The 25,647-nt window shown below is 36.2% G+C and overlaps 2 protein-coding genes across 2 annotated transcripts in view; one reads left to right on the forward strand and one right to left on the reverse strand.

Moving 5' to 3' along the window:
• MSH4 (mutS homolog 4) overlaps positions 1 to 25,647 on the reverse strand; it is a 181,757-nt gene that overhangs the window by 34,042 nt on the left and 122,068 nt on the right. The gene's annotated exons all lie outside the window — the stretch shown is intronic.
• On the forward strand, positions 7,187 to 24,832 carry ASB17 (ankyrin repeat and SOCS box containing 17). The gene is made up of 3 exons (XM_021096461.2): positions 7,187 to 7,754; positions 21,680 to 21,959; positions 24,546 to 24,832. Exons 1-3 carry the CDS (start codon positions 7,354 to 7,356, stop codon positions 24,750 to 24,752), a joined length of 888 nt encoding a protein of 295 aa, XP_020952120.1. The 5' UTR covers positions 7,187 to 7,353; the 3' UTR covers positions 24,753 to 24,832.

The raw sequence follows: 25,647 nt of genomic DNA on the forward strand, positions 1-25,647 counted from the left end.
GGCATTGCTGTGGCTATGGTATAGGCCAGCAGCCGTAGCTCCGATTAGACTCCTAGCCTGTGAACCTCCATATGCCGCAGGTGCTACCCTATAAAAGACAAAATAAATAAATAAATAAATTCAAAATAAACTAAAGACTTAAATGTGAAACCTGGAACTATAAAATTTCTAGAAGAAAATACAGGCAATATGCTCTTTAACATTGGTTTTAGTAGTATATTTTGGGGGATGTCTCCTCATACAAAGGAAGTAAATAAATGTGACTACATCAAACACAAGAGCTTTAACACAAGCAAGGGAAACTATCAACAAAATGAAAAGGCTGCCTACTGAATGGAAGAAGATATTTGCAAATGATTAATCCAACAAGGGGTTAATATGCAAAATACACAAAGAATTCATATGACTCAACATCAGAAAAAGAAACAACCTAATTATAAAATGGGCAAAGGATCTGAATAGACATTTTTCCAAAGAAGACATACAGATGGCCAATAGGCACATGAAAAGATGCTTAACATCACTACTCATCACGGAAATGCAGGTCAAACCATAATCAGATATCAGAATGATTAGTATCAAAAAGACAACAAATAAAAAGTATTGGTAAAGATGTGGAGGAAAAGGAACTCTTGTATACCATTGATGGGAATTAAATTGGTGCAGCTATTATGGGAAATAGCATGAAATTTTCCTCAAAAAATTAAAAATAAAACTACCATATAATCTGGCAATTTCACTCCCAGTATTTGTCCAAAGAAGATGAAAACACCCACTAGAAAAGATATATGTACCACCATGTTCATTGCAGCATCATTTACAATATGCAAGATATGGAAGCAAATAGATGAAGGAATTGAAGTTCCCTTCGTGTCTCAGTGGTTAATGATCCCGACTACGACCCATGAGGATGCAGGTTCAATTCCTGGCCTCACTCAGTGGGTTAAGGATCCTGCGTTGCTGTGGCTATGGTGTAGGCCGGCAGCTGGAACTTCCACATGCTGTGGTGTAGCCCTAAAAAGAAAAAAAAAAGAGGAAATAAAGAAGTGGTATACAATGGAAGAGTCATCCATAAAAAGAGAATGAAATCTTGCTATTTTCCACAATGTGGATGGACTAGATGGTATTATGCTAAGTAAAGTTAAGTCAGACATATATGATTTCACTTACAAGTACAATCTAAAAAAAAAAAAAGATAAACATAACAAAACAGAAAGAGTTATAGATACAGAGAACAAACAGGTGGTTGCCAGATGGGAGGGAGGCAGGGGAGGGAAAAAAATAGATGAGGGAGATAAGAGGTGTAAACTTCCAGTTACAAAATAAATGAGTCAATATGAAAGGTATAGTTGGGGAATATAGTCTGTAACTATATAACATCTTTATATGGTGACAGATCATAACTAGACTTATTGTGGTGCTCATTTTGCCTTTTTTTTTTTTTTTTTTTTTAAGGGCTGCCCCTGAAGCATATGGAAGTTCCCAGGCTAAGGATCTAATTGTAGCTGCAGCCACTGGCCTACACCACAGCCACAGCAACATTGACTCTGAGCTGTGTCTGTGACCTACACCTCAGCTCAGATCCTTAACCCACTGAGTGAGGCCAAGGATTGAATCCACATCCTCATGGACCCTAGTTGGGCTCATAACCTGTTGAGCGACAGTGGAACTCCATGGTGCTCATTTTGACATGTATAGAAATACTGAATCACTAGGAACTAACATAGTTTATAGGTCAATTATACTTCAAAAACAAAGTAAAAAACTCACTCATATCAGATTTGTGGTTACCAGAGGCAGGGGATGGGAGGAAAGGGAATTGGATGAAGATAGTTAAAAGGTACAAACGGAGTTCCCGTTGTGGCTCAGTGGTTAATGAATCCGACTAAGAACCATGAAGTTTCGGGTTCGATTCCTGGCCTTGCTCAGTGGGTTAAGGATTCAGCATTGCTGTGAGCTGTGGTGTAGGTTGCAGACACGGCTCGGATCCCGTGTTGCTGTGTCTCTGGCATAGGCTGGTGGCTGCCGCTCCGATTAGACCCTAGCCTGGGAACTTCCACATGCATCGGGAGTGGCCCTAGAAAAAGACAAAAAGACCCCCCCCAAAAAAAAAAGGTACAAACTACCAGTTATAAGATAAATAAGTACTAGGAAAACAAACAAACAAAAAGACACAGAACTGGCAGAGATGGCATTCCATTGCAGAAGGGGAAGTTAAGAACTTATATTCTTATGAATGAAAAGCCATGTGATTTCCACAGAGAAAAGAGAAGTCTGGACTTTAGTGTACTTTTGATGATACCTTCTATTAGATATGTTCCTCTGAAAGAGCCTTGCAGAGCTTAAAAGAAGAGTGGCAGAGAAGAATCTGCTGGTAGCCCTCAGGGTCCTCCTAATTCCAGAACACCTACCATGGTGATACTTTTAAGTATGAATTAGAGAGATTAGACTTTGGTTTTAAAATGTCTACAAATTTTATATATGTACTTATTCTTCTGTAAGTAACTGTATTTCTAAAATGCTTAATATAAATGAACTGTATGCTTATTTTAAAATTTTAATTATAATACTAGATATTTTGAACTGTCTGCCTCCCCTAGCTACAACTGACTAGCCTGAGTGGTAGATATTGTCACATATAAATTGGTCAGGAATCTATGACTTAAAATAGCTTACTTAAAAATCAAGATTAGGGAATTCCCTTTGTAGGTCAGTGGTTAACGAACCCGACTAGGAACCATGAGGATGTGGGTTCGATTCCTGGCCTTGTTCAGTGAGTTAAGGATCCGGCATTGCCGCGAGCTGTGGTGTAGGTCACAGACATGGCTCGGATCTGGCGTTGGCTGTGGTTGTGGCGTAGGCCGGCAGCTGTAGCTCCAATTCCACCCCTAGCCTGGGAACTTCCACATGCTGCAGGTGTGGCCTTAAAAAAAATTAAAAATTGAGTTAAATATTCAACCGGATGCTATGAGGTAGAGAAAAGTCTGACCAGCTGTAGCTCTGTGTAAGCCAAAGTTCTAAGGAAACCAGAAGTAATAGTCTCAGTGTTTCTGGAGGGTTGCCTCAGTCATAAATAGAAGAGTAAAAATTCCATTTGCCATGTATTTTAGGATATTCCCTAAAACTGACTCAGAGCTATTAAATACATATTTAAGGCATCATATAACATATACATGCTTTTTTCTTTCTGCCATTAGGTATACACTGTTTCTACTTATTCTTAATAGTCAGGAAATCCCCCTTCTCTCAATTTTGTTTTAACTTTTTATCTTCTATTAAATGTAATCAGTGATCAGTGATGTTGAGAATGGTAAAGCCTGGCAAAGGGGCTACTATAAATTTTTTAGAGTAGGCAGAATTGTTACAAGCAATAATTTAATATAATTATGTAGAAACTGTATGACTGAAACCATCAAAAGCCCATTCTAATCTAATGACGCCTGTTTTACATTTTACTGAAATTATACAAACACATCTCCCACCTGGGATGTACCAGTAGCACTCTCCTCTGGTGAAACTGCTCAGCAGGCCAAGTCTGTCTTTTAGTCACCTCCCTTTAGTACCTCACTTGTCCAGTACTGCTGTGCTACATACATCCTTTGAGCTTTCCCAGTCCTTAAGTCATTGTTCTAGGATTTTCTAGATCTTAGAAATGTAGTTGCCCTGAGCACAGCCAGATTACAGGCTTAAACATCTAATAAAAGTGACTTTACTTAAAATATTAATCAGTGATAATAGTTTCAAGGATAAGCCTTCTGGATTACACCTAGGCCTGAAATGCTCAAACCTAAAGAACAATTGAGTGGGAATTTCAGGCAGCATTTGAGACCTATAAGCTTTTGGCCTACTCACAACAAATAGCGTTAAACATTTAATCTATGTCTAGGGTATTCAATGTTTTGTTTTGTTTTTTTTTAGAGTATTCAATCTTAAGTACTGAGAAAAACAATATTTATTTGAAACTCACAATTTCTTAATCATTAGTGTATAACATATGGAACATTTTTCTTTAAATCAGGACATTTATAAAAGCTATTGAATATATTTTCAGTGCCATTAGACTTCTAATGATTTTATGAAGGATTTTCCATGAACATGAGACTATATAAGCTACATTCAGGCACAGAGGTTACACCCAAGTCTGAAGGTAGCTAAGCACAGAGACGAAGGACATTGACTGTGGACTCAACTTAGGTTCAAATCACTGCTACTCACTATGACCTCCAGCAAGTGACTTAACCAATCTAAACCTCATGTTCCTCAACATAAAATAGGGATAATAACAGAGAACTATGAGGGTTAAATGAGAAAATGCATGTAAAGCACCTGTCTAATACAATCCAAATACATAAGAAATCACTATATGTTATTATTATTACTCAGTAGATTGTATACTGAATATGTTTTTAATGTTTACCATTAGTTTAAAATTTTTTAATTTATTTTTTATTTTTTTAGTCTTTTTTTTTTTTTAATCTTTTCTAGGCCGCACCCGTGGCATATGGAGGTTCCCAAGCTAGGGGTCTAAATCGGAGCTGTAGCCACCGGCCTATACCAGAGCCAGAGCAACGCAAAGCCTCGTCTGCGACCTACACCACAGTTCTCGGCAATGCTGGATCCTTAACCCACTGAGCAAGGCCAGGGATCGAACCCGAAACCTCATGGTTCCTAGTCGGATTCGTTAACCACTGAGCCACCAAGGGAATTCCTGTCTTTTGACTTTTAGGGCCATACCAACTGCATATGGAGGTTCCCAGGCTAGGGGTCTAATCAGAGCTACAGCTGCTAGCCTATGCTAGAGCCACAGCAACATGGGATCAGAGCCACGTCTGCGACCTACACCACAGCTCAGGGCAATGCCAGCTCCTTAACCTACTGAGCGAGGCCAGGGATCAAACCTGCAACCTTGTGGCTCCTAGTCGGATTCATTTCCACTGTGCCATGACAGGAACTCCGTAAAAAATTTTTTAAACTAATGCAGTACTAGGGAGTTCACATTGTGGTGCAGTCTTCTCTGTGGTGGCACAAGTTTGATCCCCAGCCTGACAGAGTGAGTTAAGGATCTGGCGTTGCTGCAGTTGTGGTGTAGGCTGCAGCTGCATCTTGGATTTGATCCCTGGCTTGGGAACTTCCATATGCTGTGGGTGTGGCCAAAGAGAGAAAAAAACTAATGAAGCACTAACTTTGAATTAATATGTTCTGGTTATTACATTCACAGTGAAAATGACCTTACAATTTTTATCTGATTACAAAAAACCCCATCTAATCAGACATTAGAATCATAAAGAAAATTATAAAGGAAAAAAGGGGGAAATCATTCAAATTTATACATGTAGAGTCATACATTGTTTTTACTTTCATAATAATATTTTTTCATAAAGTAGGATTAATCTACCATCTGTTTATTTTTGTTTTTGAGATATAATCGTAGAGCTCTTGTTTCTTGACTTCTATTCACAAACTAGCTATGAAAATGGAAAGGTAGCTCTCTCTTTTTGGAGAAGCAGGGCAGAGCAAAAGTAAAGCCTCTGACACCATCCTGCTTGGATTCAAATTCCAGCTTTACCACTTACTAGACATAGCATGTTGGGTAAAGTCACATAAGCTCTGCATCTCAGTCTCTCTATCTATGAAGAGGAGTTGTTCAAAGAATTAAAGGAGTTAATATAGAAAATACTTAAACTAGTGCCTGATACATAGTGAGAAGTATGTAGGAGTTTATTATATATGGTCATGCAAAGGTACTTATGATATATTGCTATACAAATAAAAATCAGTTTATAAAATCAGTTATACATAGTATTTACCATTTGTATAAAAAGAACAAAGTATATAATAGTGCATCTGTTCACATACATAAGCATAAAAATATTTAAAAGGCTCTATATAAAACTTCTAATGTGATCATTTTGAGGGATTGTGACTGGCTCTATAATGTTTCAATTTATTACAACATTTACAACTATTAAATAAAAATAATTCAATTGTAGGGAGTTCCTATTGCGGCTCAGGGGGTTAAAAACCCAACTAGTGGAGCTCCTGTTGTGGCTCAGCAATAATGAACCCAACTAGTATCCATGAGGACACAGGTTCGATCCCTACACTCTCTCAGTGGGTTAAGGATCCAGTGTTGCCATGAGCTGTGGATCCCACATTGCTGTGGCTGTGGTTGTGGCCAGAAGCTGCAGTTCTGTTTTGACTATTAGCCTAGGAACCTCCATATGCCACAGGTGCGACACTAAACAAAACGAACAAAAAAATTCAATGTTAAAACATATTTTTGAGGTAAAGAAAAGAAAGTAGAGGAAAACAAAACTCTTAGTTTTCAAAAAGATGACAGAGTTACCAGGTTTTCATGCTAAAAGAGAGTTTAGGTTTTATAAAATACAATATTAGTTGAAGTATATTATAGTAAACCTAAAGTTATAATTTCTCTTTACTAAAGAGTCATCATTTATGTTATGTAAAGAAAAAATGCAAAAGGAAAAAGAAAACAATTACCTTTAAAATTGCTAATAAATATACTCAAGGTTGTTAAATTTAACAGAAAGGTGGCTAAAAATTAACTAGTAAATAATATTAAAACAACCTTAATATATTTCTGCTCTATTTTACTGAAACAAGGATCCCATAGTAAGCTTGAAGTGCCTTTAGTGCCCCAACTGTATACATTCTGCCTAATAAAGAGACGAATACTCTATAAGACTTACAGTTCTGAAAGAAAGTTTCCAAATTTTGCTTTATATTGTATGACATCTTTTCTCTCTGAGAATTAATACAGTATCTATTGCCAGGTCTCTTAATCTATCTAAGTCATAGTTTCCTCAATTATAAAACAGGGAAAATATCCTATGAGGATTAAGTAAGAATATGCAGTTCTCATACAGAACATGAGAACAACAGTACTTGAACTTTTTCACTCTATCATTATCTCTTTGTCGTATGACAGCCTAAAAAGGATCAGCAATCTGATTAATATGTTGTTTAATGTATAGACTATGCTTTTAGCACTTGATAAACATACATACAGGCTTGAGCTGATTACTTAGAAAGTTAAATATATTATATCTTAGCTCTCACACATGCCATTTCTGTCCAATATGTCTTTCTCAAAGGTCACTAGTTACCCAAAATATCCCAAGTTTCTGACCTGTGCTGATGACAGATCTCCATCTATTGTGATGTCATTCAGTACTTGATGGTAATATTTCACATGATATTTTTTTTTCTGGCTACAGTTTAAAGGGCACTTTCTGTTTATGGAGTAAAGCCTATCATTATCAAAATATGTAACCGAAGGATTACAGTATGACTTCCTGTGATTTTATTTCTATATTGGTGCTTTAAGCAGCAATGAGTAAATCATCTAAATTATGTCGTAAGACCTCTTGTCCAAGAAGCAATATATTCTGCAATCTCATTGACAAAATTGTTAAAAGACCATCCTTGCAGTTTTTGGGGCAGTGGGGATATCACTGCTACGAACCCAGGATTTACAGAACACTGGCAAAAATTCTGAGGTATGTCGACTTGGATGGGTTTGACATACTGCTCACAGATTATATTGCATTTGTGGAAAAATCAGGATACCGATTCGAACTCAATTTTAATCTTGAATTTACTGAAATATGTGTGAATACAATTCTGTACTGGGTTTTTGCCAGAAAAGGTAATCCTGACTTTGTGGAATTACTTCTCAAGAAGACAAAAGACTATGTTCAAGACAGAAGTTGTAACCTGGCACTGATATGGAGGTAATAATCACATATGTTTTCACCGTAAAAGAGACATTTTCTCTTTAGGATACTATACAGCTTTTTTTTCCCCTAAAATGTATATACATAGTAATATATATGGATAAGAAATCCTGACTTGGTTGTGCATTCATTTGTTCATTCCTTCATTACTTAATGCAGTAAAATTTCACCTATATATATATTATTAGGTACCAATAGATTACTAGTGGTTTGCTCTATAAAGCTTACATGTTAGTGTTCAAGGTGATGCAATGTTAGACAAAGACATTGTTTTTGTGTAATACTGTGATCTCTTCTTTTTGAGAACACTGAGAACGTATACCTGTAGTAACATATATAAATTGACTTTTGAAGTATAATTCAGGATATATACACATATTCACTTAATAATACTTGTTAAACATAATAGTTCTCTATGTTTATGTTAAATATTGGAGTTCTTATTGTGGCCGAGTGGGTTAAGAACCCAACACAGTGTACGTGAGGATGCGGGTCTGATCCCTGGCCTTGCTCAGTGGGTTAGGTATCCAGGATTCCTGCAAGCCACAGTGTAGATTACAGATGCAGCTTGGATCCGGCATTGCTGTGGCTGTGGAGTAGGCCAGCAGCTGTAGTTCCGATTTGATCCCTAGCCCTGGAACTTCCATATGCATCTGAAAAAAAATGTATAAATTGATAAATTTGACTCCAAATTCTCCAGAACTAAACTCAGTGAAAGTCAAATACCCAATTCAATCTGTTATAGAACCAAACTTTCACATAGTCTGAACATGTCACTCCAACAAATAAATACTACTGAGGATCTTATCAGAATAAAATATCCAATATGACCTCTTTGAAGTCATATTACAGATTTTTTTGGTCATGCTCACAGCATGCAGAAGTTCCAGGGCCAAGGATCAGACTCACGCCACAGCAGTGATAATGCTGGATTCTTAACCCACTAGGCCACAAAGGAACTTCCGTAATACAGATTTCAGAGTTACTTAGTTTGCACTAACTCCAATTTACTTTTTGCTTTTAGGTATTAGTTTGATTAGAACAGATGTGCATTTGTTCACTCATTCAGCAAAATATTTATCACCTTACTATGTAAGAGGCACTTGTACCGGGCATAATGATAGAACCACATGTGTAATGAAAAACAAGACAGCTAAGATCAGTTTAAGACTAAATCAATTTAGGAGTTCCCGTCGTGGCACAGTGGTTAACGAATCCGACTAGAAACCATGAGGTTGCGGGTTTGATCCCTGACCTTGCTCAGTGGGTTAATGATCCGGCGTTGCCATGAGCTGTGGTGTAGGTTGCAGAGGTGGCTCAGATCCCACATTGCTACGTGAGCTGTGGTGTAGGTTGCAGATGCGGCTCGGATCCTGTGTGGCTGTGGCTCTGGCGTAGGCTGGCAGCTACAGTTCTGATTAGACCCCTAGCCTGGGAACCTCCATATGCCGCGGAAGCGGCCCAAGAAATGGCAAAAAGACAAAAAAAAAAAAAAAAAAAAAGACTAAATCAATTTAGATTTTGCCTGAAACAGAGTTGTTTTCTTGATCATGTAGCACTGAGGAGTTGGAGAACTACTAATTTCTTTAATGATAACCAAAGTACATAACTGATATCTAAAGTCTGGAATATCAATAAATAAAACTCCAAGATAGCACTTTTTGGATGTTTTAAGGACTATGGAATATGCAACTATGGCAGATATCAGCAGCTTCTAACTGTCACTAGCTGGGCTAAGTAATGCCTGTGTGTATCCCTGGCAGGACTATGGTAAAGAAAAAAGAGGTACAAGAGAGGAAGAGAAGATATGTTTTTCAAAATTTAATGAAGGGGGCACAAGAGGGAAAAACTGAAAGGAAAGGAAGGAAAATTGAAAAAAGAGGAACATAGTGGACATGATAGAGTGCCATTAACAACTGTCTTAAGTAATAAACTGTTTTAAATTAATACATTTTGACTTAGATGCATCCACAAAGTAAAACACATTACAGGCCAGTTCTAAACACCACAACATCTTTTGGGTCTTTCAGAGCCACAGGAGTTGAAATTCTGATGGAACCTAGGAAGCATTAGCAAACCTCCCCCAACACCTCTTCCCAGGCAGCAACTCCTATAGAATATCTCTGGCTGCTGCTCATCTGGTCTGTGTTGGAACAACTCTAGCAGTACTGAGCTAACTATTTCTTGAAGTAAACTATTCCTTTGCCAGAGACTCTTCTCTTCCTAGTTATCCATTTTCCCTCAGAGATTTTACCCAGTCCCACGATTTTAAATACTATGATATGCCAATAACATCTTTCCCTCCAGCCCTGACCTCTCCTCTGGGCTTCAGACTCCTCTTACATTAGGCCATCTGCTCAACATCCCCATAGAGCATCTCAAATTTAACAGAAACAAAACAAAAACTTTTTTTCTTTGTTTCTTTTTTTTTTTTTTAGGGCTACATCCGCTGCATATGGAAGTTTCCAGCCTAGTGGTTGAATCGGAGCTGCAGCTGCTGGCCTACACCACAGACACATCAACGCCAGATCTGAGCCACGTCTGCCACCTACACCAAGCTCATGGCAATACCAGATCCTTAACCCTCTGAGCGAGGCCAGGGATTGAACCTGCATCATCACAGAAACTATGTCAGGTTCTTAGCCCACTGAGCCAGGGCAGGAGCTCCCAAAACATATATTGATCTAAATTACCCTCTTCCTGCCAACCTGCTCCATCCCCCTTAATTCATTTGATTAAGAGTTTCTATTGCTCAAGCCAGAAATCTAGGATTTCTTCTTGATTCTTCTCTATCCTTCACAACACATCAGCAAATCCTTTTGACTTTATTTCTAAAACATATCCGAATTAGTTATACTTTTCATCTTCTTCATTTCTAACCTAAATGAAGCCATCATCACCTTTTGCCCAGACAACTTCGATAAACTCTGAATCTTCCAGCTTCCATTCTTCCCTCTTATAATCTATACTTGACTCAGACGCCTGAGAGTTACCTTGTTAAAATGTAAAATAGGTCATAACACCCATGTTTAAAATCCTCCAAAGTTTTCTCACTACATGTGGAGTAAAATTCAAACTCAATACCAATTTTTAATAACTCCCATGTGGTCTGTCCCCACATCCAGTCTCATATCATTCTCCCCCTTAATACTTTATTCCCATCACACATTGGTTTGTTTTCTATCTACTCTTGCTAAAAGTAAGCTCCATGAAAGGGGAAACTTTTGACTACTTCTTCAACTTTGAGTTCTCAGTGCCTAGAATAAGCAGATACATAATAAGTTCTTAATCAAGATCAAGCTGGTTATACTGCGAGCCACACGGGAAGTCCAAGATCAAGCTTGGTGGGAAAATGAATTTTATACAGTTATATTAGACTTTTGTTTCTCATGGTGCACTGAAATCTGTCTCCATTTCTACAACTCTGCCCCCAAAGATATAGAGAGCAAAGTTCATTTATCCTCTCTCCTATATGAAAACCACTCAAAAATTCAATTACAGTTATGATGTTCCCACAATGAAAATCTTAAATTTCCTATTATCTGTTATTTTTTATTTCTATAGCAACATGATTCTTAGGTCACTTTCCCCTGTATACACTCCAGTCTGATAATTTCCCTATTATAACAATGAAATGTCTAAATAGGTTTCTGGAGGAGAGGAGATAGAATTAATGATGGAAAGGAACTTAAGTTTATCAATAAGTGGCAATAATAAATGTTACTATGGACAGATTGTTAAAGGGAGATGATGCCATTCAGTTAAAATAATAATAATCATTTATTAAGCATTTTCTAAGTACCAGGCACTATGTTATTTTTTGAAGATACAAAAACAAATTAGATATATTTCCTGATTTTGGAGCACTCATACACTAATAAGTGATCCATAAAAAAGTTATAATTACACTCTAAGTTCAAAAATAGAGGTATGGACTTCCCATGTGGCTCACAGCAAAAATAGAGGTATGGATAGGTAGAGGACACTGATAACTCTATTAGGGAGAAGAGGCTCTTTATTTAGAAGAACTGATGTATTAAATTGATTTTGAAAAGATGAAAAGGAGTTTTCCCTGTCTTTCCCTTGAAGAAATGTAATCTGGGCAAAGAAAGGCTAACTAAAGTCGAGGAAGACATAAACATGTAAGCAGTGACTACAGGTAATTCAGCAATTGCATTGCTAGACAGTGAGATGGAAATCAGGTCATAGTTAGAGATAAGACCTATAAGGGAAGACTTGAAGTACTTTGTAGCCCATATTAAGGAATTTGAAATTTACACCATAGGTCATGCCCAATCAGTGAAGGTCAAAATTGTAGTATGAAAAGATTCATTAGCTACCATTTGAAGTCTGGTCTATGGGAAAGAAGGCAGTAGCTAGGGGCAGGGAGCCCAATCAGTAGACTGTTCAGATTCTCCAGGTACAATGGCAGCTCCAGAATTTCTGTAGAGGAGGAGTTGAGGGAAGCAAATTGATTGAAAGGAGGGAGGTGTTTAGAGGAGTTGCTTGAAGCAGAATTTGCATAGCATGCCCAGTATGCAAGATTATATGTGTATTTATAACAGTTTTGGGGGGGGAACTAGTTGTGTTCTACCACCATTTTCTCCAACCCTTAGCTATCCTTTGATATCACAACTGTCCAGGTAAATTATAATGAGCACTGAAACTAAAATAATAGCAATGAGGAAAAGAAGAGATGTTACTGAATAGAATAACCAGAAATTACAGTAGGTGATTAGAACTAAAGAAAGAGAAAGAAGAAATAATCTTCAGATTCCTAAATTTTGATACTGGATAATGATTGTATTAGTTTCCTTATGCTGCTGTAACAATCCTCCACAAACGTAATGGCTTAAAACAACACAAATTTATTATTTTATAGCTCTGAAAGTCAAAAGTCCAAAATGAGGCTACAAGGGCTAAAATCAAGAGGTCACAGGGCTGGTTCCTTCTGTAGGCTTTAGGGGAGAATCTGTTTCCTTGTCTTTGCCAGCTTCTAGAGGCTGCCTACATTCCTTCTTCTGTCTTCAAAGCCAATACTGTAGTCAGTTCTTTCACTGGCTCTGCTTCTATCATTCTATGACACCTCCTCTAAGGACTCTTGTGATTATACAGGGCCTATCTGCATAATCTCCCACCTCAAGATCCTTACTCTAATTATAGCTGCAAAATCCCTTTTGCCACATTAAGAGGCCATTATTCAATCTACCACAATGGTCATGCCACAAACCTATCAAAATTATTACATGAGACCACAAAGTGAGTTTTGACATGAGTTTGCATTGCCTAAGGGATATCCAACTAGAGATGGGCAGTAAGTGGCTAGTATACAGTGTCATCTTTGATGTCTTTTACCTTCCACATCTTAATTTGTCAGAATATCTGTTGAGTCTACCTTCAAACAATATTCAGAATTAGATCATATCCACTGTTATCACCCTGTACTAAGCTAAGTGACTTCTTTCTTTCTGACTTATAACAAATTCTCAATAAAGGTGAGACCCTACTGCTTTTTTACTCAAAATCTCCATGGCTCCTTCATTCCATTTAGAGTGAAAGATGAAATTCTTACAGTAATCTACAATGCTTTACATGATGTGACATCCCATTACTTCTGTTTTCATTTCCTACTACTCTTCATCCTTTTCACTCTTTTAGCCATACTTGTTCCCTTACTCCTCCTTCACCACTCCAGACACACTTTCTTGCCTTAGAGTTCTTAAATATTCAAATGGCTAATTTCTTCATCTTTTTCTTCTTTATCCAAACTCACCTTTCAGTAGGGCCCTCTCCTAACATCCTATTTAAAATTTCCAATTGGAAAATGCCAAAAGTTCAGAACCAGGCAGCTTCACTGGTGAATTCTGCCAAACATTCAAAGAAGGCTTAATCCTTCTCAAATCATAGAAAAAACTGAAGTGGAAGGAATGCTCCCAAACTTATTCTATGAGGCCAGCATTTCTTTGATACTAAAAGCAGATAAAGGCATTACAAAAAGAAAGGAAGATAAATTACATGCCAATATCCCAGTTGAACATAGGTACAAAAATCCTCAACAAAATACTAGCAAACTAAATTCAACAACACATTAAAAGGATCATACATGATGTTCAAGTAGAATTTATTGATGCAAGAATGGTTCAATGGCCATAAATCAATCAACCTTATATACCACATTAACAAAACAAAGAATAAAAATAAATATCTATCTCAATAAAGACATAAAAAGCATTTGACAAAATTCAGCATGTATTTATGATATAAACTCTCAACAAAGTGGGTTTAGAGGGAACATACCTCAACATAATAAAGGCTATATATGAAAAACTCATTAATAACATATTATCCAATGATGAAAACTTGAAAACTTTTAGTCTAAGATCAGGAACAAGATAAGGATATCAACTATCACCACTTTTATTCAATACAGTATTAGAAGTCCTAGCTAAGCAATCAGAAAAGAAAAAGAGATAAAATTGGAAAAATTAGAACTAAAAAAGTAAAACTGTCCCTATTTGCAGATGACATGATACTATACAGAGAAAACCCTAAAGACTCCACCAAAAAATTATTTCAAACTAATAAACAGATTCAGTAAAGCTGTAGGATACAAAATCAATATGAAGAAATCTGTTGCATATCTATACACTAGTATCTATCAGAAAGAGAAATTAAGAAAACAATTCCATTTACAATTTCATCAAAAGAATAAAATATCTCAGTAAATTTAACCAAGGAGGTGAAAGACTTGCACTCTGAAAACTGTAAGATAGTGATGAAAGAAAATGAAGGCAACACAAATAGATGTAAAGATATACCATGCTCATGGATTCAAAGAATTAATACTGTTAAAATGTCCATACTACCCAGAACAATCTACAGATTCATTGGAATCCCTATAAAAATAACAATAGTATTTTTCATGAAACTGGAACCAATAATCCTAAAATTTATAAGGAAACATAAAAAACCACATATAGCCAAAGTAACCTTTAGAAAGAAGACCCAAGCTAGAGTTATCATGCTCTGTAATTTCAAACTATACTACAAAGCTATAGTAATCAAAATTTAGAGTACTGGGAGTTCCTGTTGTGGTGCAGGGGAAACAAATCCAACTGGTACCTGTGAAGATGCAGGTTTGATCCCTGGTCTCACTCAGTAGGTTGGGGATCCGGCGTTGCCATGAGCTGCAGTGTGGGTTGCAGACACAGCTTGGATCCTGCATTGCTGTGGCTGTGGTGGAGGCTGGCAGCTGTAGCTCTAATTTGACCCCTATCCTGGGAATTTCCATAATACTCAGCTGTGATCCTAAAAAGCAAAAAACAAAACAAAAACAACAACAACAACAAAAACAAAAAAACTGTACAGTACTGGCACAAAAACGAACATATAGATCAACAGAACAGAATAGAGATCCAGAAATAAACTCATGTATATATGGTCAATCTATAACAAAGGAGGCAAGAACATAAAATAGGGAAAAGAACAGCCTTTTCATTAAATGGTGTTGGGAAAACTGGACAGCTACACACAAGAGAATCAAACTGGACTACTTTCTTGTACCATATACAAAAATAAACTCAAATGGATTAAATATTTAAATATGAGACCTGAAACCATAAAAACTTCTAGAAAAAAACATAGATGGGAGTTCCAATTGTGGCTCAGTGGGTTACAAACCTGACTAGTATCCATGAGGACTCATGTTCAATCCTTGGCCTCACTCAGTGGTTTAAGGATCCACCATTGCTGTGAACTGCAGTGTAGGTTGCAGCTGCAGCTCAGATCCCACATTGCTGTGGCTGTGGCTATGGCTGTGGCCAGCAGTTGCAGCTCTTATTTGATTCCTAGCCTGGGAATTCCCATATACCACAGCACAGCCCTAAAAAGCAAAAAAAAAAAAAAAACCAAAAAGAGAGAGAGAGAGGCAGTACTCTCTCCCGCATCAATCTTAATATTTTTGGGGATATGTATCCTCAGGCAAGAGCAACAAAAACAAAAAAGTGGACTTCAAAACAAAAAGCTTTTGGATAGTAAAGGAAACTATTTAAAAAGTGAAAAGGCAATCTACTGGGTTGAGGATGATATGCGCAAATAATATATCCAACCAGTAGTTAGCATCCAAAATGTATAAAGAACTCACACAACTCAGTATTATAAAAACCCAATTAAAAAGGGACAGAGGGCCTTAATAGACAATTTTTCCAAGGAAGACACACAGATGGTTTATAGACATGTCAATAGCCACTTTTCATCACTAATCATCAGAGAAATGTAAATCAAAATCACAATGAAATATTACCTCCCACCTGTCACAACACCTATTATCAAAAAGACAACAAGTAAGTGTTAGCAAAGATATAGAGAAAAAGGAATACTTATGCACTGTTGGTAGAATGTAAATTGGCAGAGCCACTATGGAAAACAGTATGTAGGTTTCTCAAAAAATTAAAAATAGAGTTACCATATGATCCAGTGATTCCACTTCTGGGTATTTAATCAAATAAAATTAAAATACTAATTAAAAAAGATATATGCACCCTATGCTTATTGCAGCATTACTCACAATAGCCAAGATATAGAAGCAACTTAAATGTCCATAAGTAGATGAATGGATAAAGAAGTGGTGTGTGTGTATGTGTGTGTGTGTGTGTGTGTGTGTGTGTAATCATATATAAAATGCATTATTACTCAGCCATAAAAAAAGATAAAATCTTGTCATTTGTGACAACATGGACAGACTTAGAGGGCATTATTCTAAGTGAAATAAGTAAGAGAAAAACAAATACTGTATTTCACTTGTATGTGTAATCTAAAAACCAAAACAAATGATCAAACAAAACAAAAAGTAAACCGACTCATATATACAAACAAAAAACTGTTGGTTTCAGGGCAGGGATGGTGAGGAATTGGGAGAAATAGATGAAGGGAATTAAGAGATACTAACCTCAAGTTATAAAATAAAAAAGTCATGGGAATGTAATGCCAGCATAGGGAAAATAGTCAATAATATTGTAACAACTCTGAATAGTGATCAATGGTTAATCACAGTGATCAATTTGAAATGTACATAATTACCACACCACTATGTTGTATACCTGAAACCAGTATAATATTGCCTATCAACAACACTTCAATTAAAAAAAAAACCAACTGAAAAATGCCCTCATTGCACCTTCCCAGCATTTCCATACTTCTCATCCTACCCTGCTTTCTCTTTTTCCCACAATACTTATCAAATGTTCTAACACATGATAAAATTTGCTTGTTTGCTGTGTTCATTCTGTATTGTCTGTTACCCCTAACTACTATATTATCAAGAAAGCAGGTACCTTTGTTTTGTTCACTCAATATATCCCAAGAACCCGAAATAGTATCTTGAATATATTATGCATTCAATAATATTTTTAATAAATTAAAAGACAGTAGTTGATATTATGGTAATAGATGAAATTGCTTGAGAACAGTAAAATTAAAATCAGTTAAAAGGCCACATCTATTTTACTTAGATGTTGAGGGAAGAGGAAGAGGAACCAGTGAAAGAGGGTTGAGAATGAATAGAGACGTAAATGCATAACCTGAAGAGAATGGTCCCACTGAATCATGGGAAAACATCTCAAGAAAGCCAACTGTATCAAATATCAGAGATAAAATTATTATGAAGAAACATCTATTGAATTGGCAGCTAGAAACCAAAAGAGAAACAGTAGGGGAAATTTTAGAAATAATTATGATAGCTGCAAAATTGAATCATTCTCTGCATGTCTATATGGAAATATTATGTCCCATTTTATAAACACATATATGACAGGTTTTCAGATACAGAGGGTTCAGTTCATTAACCTCATATTTAAAAACTGATTCTTGCTTTGCTTGCCTCACTCCATCCATTTAAGCATTGTTATAATTAACTGTCAGTACAGATTAAGCAAATTTTGGTTTACAATAACACGCTCTTTAAACGTGAGGATTAATCATATTTCATTGAGTACAGATTAGACTTTTAAACCTCATTTTAAACCTATTTGAGTTTTAGTTATATTTTCAACATTTTGGTCCAAATTATATTCTACAGGTAATGCCAATTTTAATATCTTAAAATCAACTAATATATAAATCTTTTTTTTTTGGGGGGGCCTCACCTGCGGCATATGGAGGTTCCAAGGCTAGGGGTCAAATCAGAGCTGCAGCTGCTGCTCTACGCCACAGCCACAACAATACCAGACCCGAACCGTGTCTGTGACCTACATCATAGCTCACGGCAAGGCCAGATCCTTAACCCACTGAGCAATGGATGCTAGTCAGATTCATTTCTGCTGAGCCACGACAGGAACTCCTAATATCTAAATCTTAACAAGGGCCACTTATAGTATTTTTTTGTCCCTTAAGTTCCCTGAATTCTAATACTTACAAGACTCAAGTCAAATATTTTCTTAAAAATTAGCAAGATGGAGAGTTCCTATTGTGGTATAGCAGAAACGAATCCGACTAGTATCTATGAGGGTGTGGGTTCGAGCTCTGGCCTTGCTCAGTGGGTCAGGGATCCACTATTACTGTGATGTAGGCTGGCAGCTGTAGCTCCGATTTGACCCCTAGCCTGGGAACTTCCAAATGCCACTGGTGAGGTGCTAAAAAAAAAAAAAAAAAAAAAGTGAGCAAAATGTATTAGATTGCTTTTGAAAAGTTACATGACTGCATTTCTTTAAAAGTCATAGTAAGCCTAAAGCTGCAGAATAAATAGAAAATTAATAATATGTTTCAGGATAAGAGTAAAAAAAAATCCCCTGATGAATATTTGAGTTTTTGCTATGGGCCAAGTATTATTCTAGGCATTTAGGGATATAACAGTGGACTAAACAGAAAGTATTGTCCAGAGCTTAAAATTTTATAGTTTATCTTGCCCACCCATTTATTTTTAAGATAAGAAAATGAAAGCTTAGAGACATTAAACATGTCCAAAATGATAAGGGCTTGAGGAATAAGAGAAAAGTCAGGCAATCTTCTTCATGGCACTTTGTACATGGCTCCATCATATATATATAATTAAAAGTAAATGTTAAATAATTTTTTAAAAGAGCTTATTAAACAGGGCCCTATATGATGAGCAAGTCTTGCTCCAGAATTGAAAATGGAGGGGAAGAACACATTCAAATCAAAGAAACGTAAGAGTTGAATGCAGCAGTAGTTTGGGAAAATGAATACAATAATCAGGAGAGGAAACGGAGAAGTAGTTTAGTTCGGTTTGGGATATGTGTTGGAAGTATTCCTGAAAAAGATGAGATGATTCCAGGGGAGAGCATATATATATATATATAGAGAGAGAGAGAGAGAATTAGAAGGATATATATAGTACCACAGACAGAGTGATAACAAAACCCCACGTCTTAATTTCTATAATGCAATCCTGCACTACACTGCATTTTTTTTTTTTTTTTTGGTCCTTTTAGGGCTGCACCTGCAGCATATGGAGGTTCCAAGGCTAAGGGGTCAAATCAGAGCTGTAGCCACTGGCCTACTCCACAGCCACAGCAAAACCAGATCCAAGCCGCGTCTGTGACCCACACCCCAGCTCATGACAACGCCAGATCCTTAACTCACTGAGCGAGGCCGGGGATCAAACCTGTATCCTCATGATGCTAGTACCTGTGTCCTAATGGATACTAGTCAGATTCATTTCCCCTGAGTCACAGTGGGAACTCCCTATACCGCACTTTTTTTAATCACAAAATCTTGAAATTTCAGAGCTCAATGAAGCTTTGGAAATAAACTAGATGGTCTAGCAATTTTCAAACCATACGTTCTGGAGCTCCTGACAAGGGAATAACCACGGGGGAAGTCTCTAGGACCCTGAAATACATTTCAACCAGAGAACTTATCTAATATAAAATATTCATTTTATATATCTGGTTCATGTATAACACTACCCCAATGTTGGTTTATGATTGTAAATGAAACATTCTTTCCAATTTTTAAAACAATTTTATGGCTACACCATGATATATGGAAGTTCCCGAGCCAGGGATGAAATATCAGTGCAGCTAAGACCTGCAGCTGTGGCAATACCACCTGTGCAGGACCAGGGATTGAATCCACACCTCTGCAGTAACCTGAGCCTCTGCAGTCAGATTCTTAACCCACTGTGCCTCAGAAAGAACTCCTCTGTCCATTTTTTTTTTTTTTTTTTTTTTTTTTTTTTTTGGCCAAACACCCACTAATCCCTCAAATCTTAGTTCCAGGTTAACCTACAGACAGTGACTATTCCAGGTAGAGTTAAATGCCCCACTTGTCAGTGCTTCTATAGTATCCTAAGTATGTTTCTATTGTAGCAATTACCACCCTGTATTGTATTTACTGAATTACTTGTCTTTTTCCCTTACTAGACTATAATAAGCATCTTGAGATCGAGGATTGCATCTTGAGATCGAGGATTTCATCTCTGTAAATACAGTACTCAGTACACTCTGGGCGAGCAAACATTAAATAAATTAGTTAATGAATGAATAAGCAAATGAATGCATAAAAGTGTAAGGAAACTAAGACTCAAAGAGGCTGACTGACCCAATGTTATACAGCTAATCAGGAGAACCAAAACCTAATACCAAGAACCCTTACATCTCCATTGTGTTTAGCACTATACCTTGTTACTTCCCATCTTAATCATTTGAAAATTTAAAGTTCCTTCTGAATAAATGCTTTCCTTGCTCTGTATAATTTTTCCAAAATTAATATTTATAGTTTTTATGCTGTTCTGCAGAATATACCAGTGGTTTATTAGACCAATCAAGATAATTCTAGAGACAAAGACCATGAATAAAATTTCCCTTTCTTTAATTCTAAAAAAGCCATGTTTAGTTGGCCAAATCAAGGCCTGATAACTAATACAAAATCCCCTTTGGTTGGTTCTACCATGTCCTATATATATAGGACAATAGCAAACATAAATGTCTACTAGATTAAACAATTGCAAGAACAATATACAATTAGAAAAAAATAAAATTTTCATCAATAGCAAACATAAATGTCTACTAAATTAAACAATTGCAAGAACAATATACAATTAGAAAAAAATAAAATTTTCATTTATTTTATAAGGGAGGAGGAATTTTCAAGTCCAGCTATCATGTAGCACTCCAGGAAAAAGAAGATTTCAGAGAACTCTCAAAACTCTTACTTTAGAAGGAAAATTCGTGCTCTCTTTGACAGCATATATACTTTAGAAGGAAAATTAAATTCTGTCCTTGAGGGACTTAATATGGCCCTCATAATAATTTACATTTCTTAAGTCTAAAAATACCAACTCTCATTTTATTAGAGTGAACAAAACCGAAATAAGGTAGCTGCACTTATTCCTTTTTAGTCTAATCTTCAAACTTAATTCAATCTCAAGTCTGATATATGATCAAGAACAATGGGAGTTCCCATTGCGGCTCTGTAACAAACCTGTCCAGTATCCATGAAAATGCAGGTTTGATCCCTGGTCCCCTCAGTGGGTTAAGAATCTGGTGTTGCTATGGCTCAGATCTGCTGTTGTTGTGGCTGTGGCTGTGGCCAGCAGGTGCAGCTCTGATTTGACCCCTAGCCTGGGAACTTCCATGTGCCATACCTGCAGCCCTAAAAAGTAATAAACAAACAAATAAATACATAAAGTAAATATTTCCCTCATATTATAAATCTCTTGTTTGTTTTTACAAGTGTTTCAAGGGGCTTTAAGTGTGTAGTAGGATTTTCTTGTTTTTTAATCTCCAGGTTGGCCTAGATTCTGAGTGGAAAACTCTTCTTAAGACATATTATATATAAATGTAAAGTTATTTAAGATACTTACTATTTAAGATAATACTATTATTTTACCGTTACTGTTAAGACAAAGTGTTTTCCACATTTCTTAATTCTATACTCAACAAGGTTTTTTGTTTGATTCACAGAACTTTCACACCAGTATACTGTCCAAGCCCATTAAGTGGCATCACACCTCTACTTTATGTAGCTCAGACAAGACAATCCAATATCTTAAAAATACTCCTGCAATATGGAATCTTAGAAAGAGAAAAAAACCCTATCAACATTGTGTTAACAATATTACTCTACCCTTCAAGAGTGAGAATAATGGTTGATCACGAATTGGTCGACATCCAGGAAGATGCCAAAACATGTTTAGTGCTATGTTCCAGAGTGCTTTCTGTCATTTCAATCAGAGAAATAGAGGTAAGCAAAATATTGTACATTGGGTTTGGGCTCAAGTATTGACCCATTTTAAGATAAAATTGTTAGGCAAGAATAAAACTAATTTTTTTTTTTTTTTTGTCTTTTGCCATTTTCTTAGGCTGCTCACGTGGTATATGGAGGTTCCCAGTCTAGGGGTTGAATCGGAGCTGTAGCCGCCGGCCTACGCCAGAACCACGGCAATGCCGGATCCGAGCTGAGTCTGCCACCTACACCACAGTTCTCGGCAACGCTGGATCCTTAACCCACTGAGCAAGGGCAAGGATCGAACCCACAACCTCATGGTTCCTAGTCGGATTCATTAACCATTGTGCCATGGCGGGAATTCCGAATAAAGTTAATTTTTAATCTACACATCCAGTGAGAAATTAGTCACTGAGTATATGCTTATAAACTCCAATTATCTGGAACATTAGCTCCTTTTTTTCATAATTTTATGTTTTCTAAATATGAATGAATTTTTAAAGTTAAATTTATAGTTTACTTTAGTAGGTATTAAGTATATGTATGCCTATTATTATTAATTCTAATTACTTAATAATCTGTTTGTTAGGATTACTATATCTCTGAGAAACATGACAAATTAAAATTTTAAGTCCTCTTTTCCAATAGAATATTTTAAAATGAGAGTTACATTCCTCCCCACAAGTACAATCACGTACCAAGAAACATATGTTTCTTTTCAAAATTCCAAAACAATTTTAAGCATGTAAATATAAATAAAGGCTTAAAAAATATTTGTTCAATAGAAAATATCTATCTCAAAAATGTGGAGTTTCTCCTGTATAAGGTTTACAGGAAAAAAAAAGATCAACCCTCTGGAGGGCACGTCCACTCTGTCAAAATGAACTAAGTTTCAGCAACAAATTATATCATGTCTATTAGTAGTAAGAAATAAGTCTGCTTAAGGCAAAGAAAGCTACCCCTATAAATTTAAACAAAATTACCAAGGAATCTAGCAGTTAGTTCCCCTTATCTTAAAAGGTAGGACTTCAAAAATAAACTCCTAAGAGATATAACTCTGCTAGGTCTTTAATTTTTTTAAGCCTCAACAAGGTGTATCAATTAACCATGTCTGGGCCAACTGTAAGGAGAGAACACTGGTCAAATTATTTTGGCAACCAATTTTAAAACAAAAAAAAATTTTAATTTTTGCATCTTCAGTAATTTGCTTCTCCTTGGTCCAGTGTTAGTCCTGCACATATTGAACATCAATATAGAACAACTGATTCTCAAGCAGCTCCATGAATGCTATTCCTTAGGTTCACTCAGAATAGAAAAGTACTAGGAGAGAGTGAGTTGATCAAATTCACCTGCCTGAATGGTAAAGTTAAAGTTGGATTCCATTTAATTATAGTTTAATAAGCGAAGTAGCATTCAGTAAGGTGAAAGAAGGCATAAAAACCAGCTTGAAGAACACTTTAAATGACCCTAACTTTGATTTCCACACTTCCCAGTTTTATTATAAATATATATTTAGATATCTTTACTTCCGGACCACAGTTCTGTAAATAAGAGACTGTGCCTATTTTGCATAGTCTAGTAATTATTCCAAGCACCAAGCTCAGGCTGAGTATATAGGAGATAGTCTTTAAATAAGTGTTTATTGAATTATGGGAAATTATGTATCATCCATTAAAGTATCAGGCAGTCTTTGGAGTGTAGGTGCTACTAGAGAAGTACCTCCGTAATACAGCAATGTCTTTTACTTCTAAGTCAATCTAATAACATTTGACTTTTAGAACTAAATCTTTAAAAAGTGGTAACTTAGGTAAAACTTAAAAAGGTGGAGTTCCCGTCATGGCTCAGCGGTTAACGAATCCGACTAGGAACCATGAGGTTGCGGGTTCGATCCCTGGCCCTGCTCAGTGGATTAAAGATCTGGTGTTGCTGTGAGCTGTGGTGTAGGTCCCAGACGCAGCTCGGATCTTGAGTTGCTGTGGCTGTGGCATAGGCTGGAGGCTACAGCTCCGATTAGACCCCTAGCCTGGGAATCTCCATGTGCCACATGAGCAGCCCTAGAAAAGACAAAAAGACAAAAAAAAAAGTTATCTTCATATGGATGGGCCTCTTGTCAAGTCTTCTTGTGATTATGGTTTATGAAGTTTTACTCTACATTGGTTGGAATCATCTGGCGATTGTTCAGGATTTATGCTGTCTGTGCTCAACCCCAAACCAACTGAAGTAGAAATTCTGTAGCTCAACCTCAGCGTGCATATTTTATAAAGTCCCCTAGATGATTCCAGTGTATGGCCAAATTGGCAACACTACTCTAGAAGGAGAATCTCATAAACCCTAAGTGCATAACCTGCCTAAAATTAAAAACAGACTCATAGTTGTAAGAAATAATGTTTTATGTCCTTAGATATATTAAACTTCATATATGATTGAGAGAATAAAATGGGAATAAAAACATTTGCCTCAGGTGAAAATGTTTTAGAAAAAATATTATAACAGTTATATAAGTGTAAGATATATTTTATGAATTCAAATAGAAATTAAAATGCTTTTAATTTGGACTAATCCAATGATTAACATCAAAAAGTTAAAATATTTCCCTTTTCTTAGACGCAGCTAAGTTTAGGAAGACGTCCAATTATTTCAAATTGGCTGGACTACATTCCTTCAACAAGATACAAAGATCCATGTGAACTACTACATTTCTGCAGAATAACCATCAGGGCTCAACTACTGACCAACAATATGCTCCCAAATGGAATATTTTCACTTCTAATTCCTGCTCGTCTGCAGAACTACCTGAATTTAGAAAGCTAATGCACATCTTTTTCTGCATTCTTCAAGGATGCTCACTGTTGTATGGTTTAGAAGTTAATAAACTATTAACTTCAAACAAATTTTTATTGTACTTAATATCCTATTAGAAGATATATTTTCACATGACACCCTAAATGAATCACTTTTAAATAAACATATGGCTCTACCCATTAGGTTTGTATACAATGGAACAAATTATATACATTTCAAAAAATATTTTAGATTTACCCTTTTATTCTGCTCTTAAAATTTTTTTGGCCTTAGAGCATTCATGTTACTTGTAGAAAATCTGGTCATATTAATATTATGAAATCTAAAGTTCTTATTATTAGTATGCCCTAAGTTAAGTAAAATTTTAAAAATATTTTACTCATAATAATATTTTGTATTCATAATGACTATTTATTTATTGAGTTATTTTTCAAATAAAGCACTGTGTTTGGTAATAGGGAATAATTGATAAAATTAAGATGTGATCTTCTTTCTTTTAGAGAAGAATTTATAAATCTATAGCAGCCATGGTCACAAACAATACAAAGTGAAGAATTAGTCAACTAAAGTATTGGGAGTAGGATGGCAGAAATGGATTATATTTGGAAGTAATTAGCCTTAAGTTAACAACATGGAGGTTGGGTGTTTCAGTTTGTGATACCTCTAAATACTGGCCCAGCAGTATTTCTTTAATGAAATATATTTGCATTATATAACAATAAAGTAATTTTGTGTATGTAACATAATGATTCAATAAATGTATGTATTGGAGTTCCCATTATGGCTCAGTCAGTGGAAATGAATCCGACTAATATTCATGAGAATGCGGTTATGATTCCTGGCTTCATTCAGTGGATGAAGAATTCAGTGCTTCTGTGAGCTGTGGTGTAAGTCGCAGATACAG

The sequence above is a fragment of the Sus scrofa genome, chromosome 6 (assembly GCF_054392235.1).
Source record: "Sus scrofa isolate SSC_HxYL_T2T_F1_AM1 chromosome 6, Sscrofa_HxYL_maternal_Yorkshire_Landrace_v2.0, whole genome shotgun sequence".
Classification (NCBI taxonomy): Eukaryota; Metazoa; Chordata; class Mammalia; order Artiodactyla; family Suidae; genus Sus; species Sus scrofa.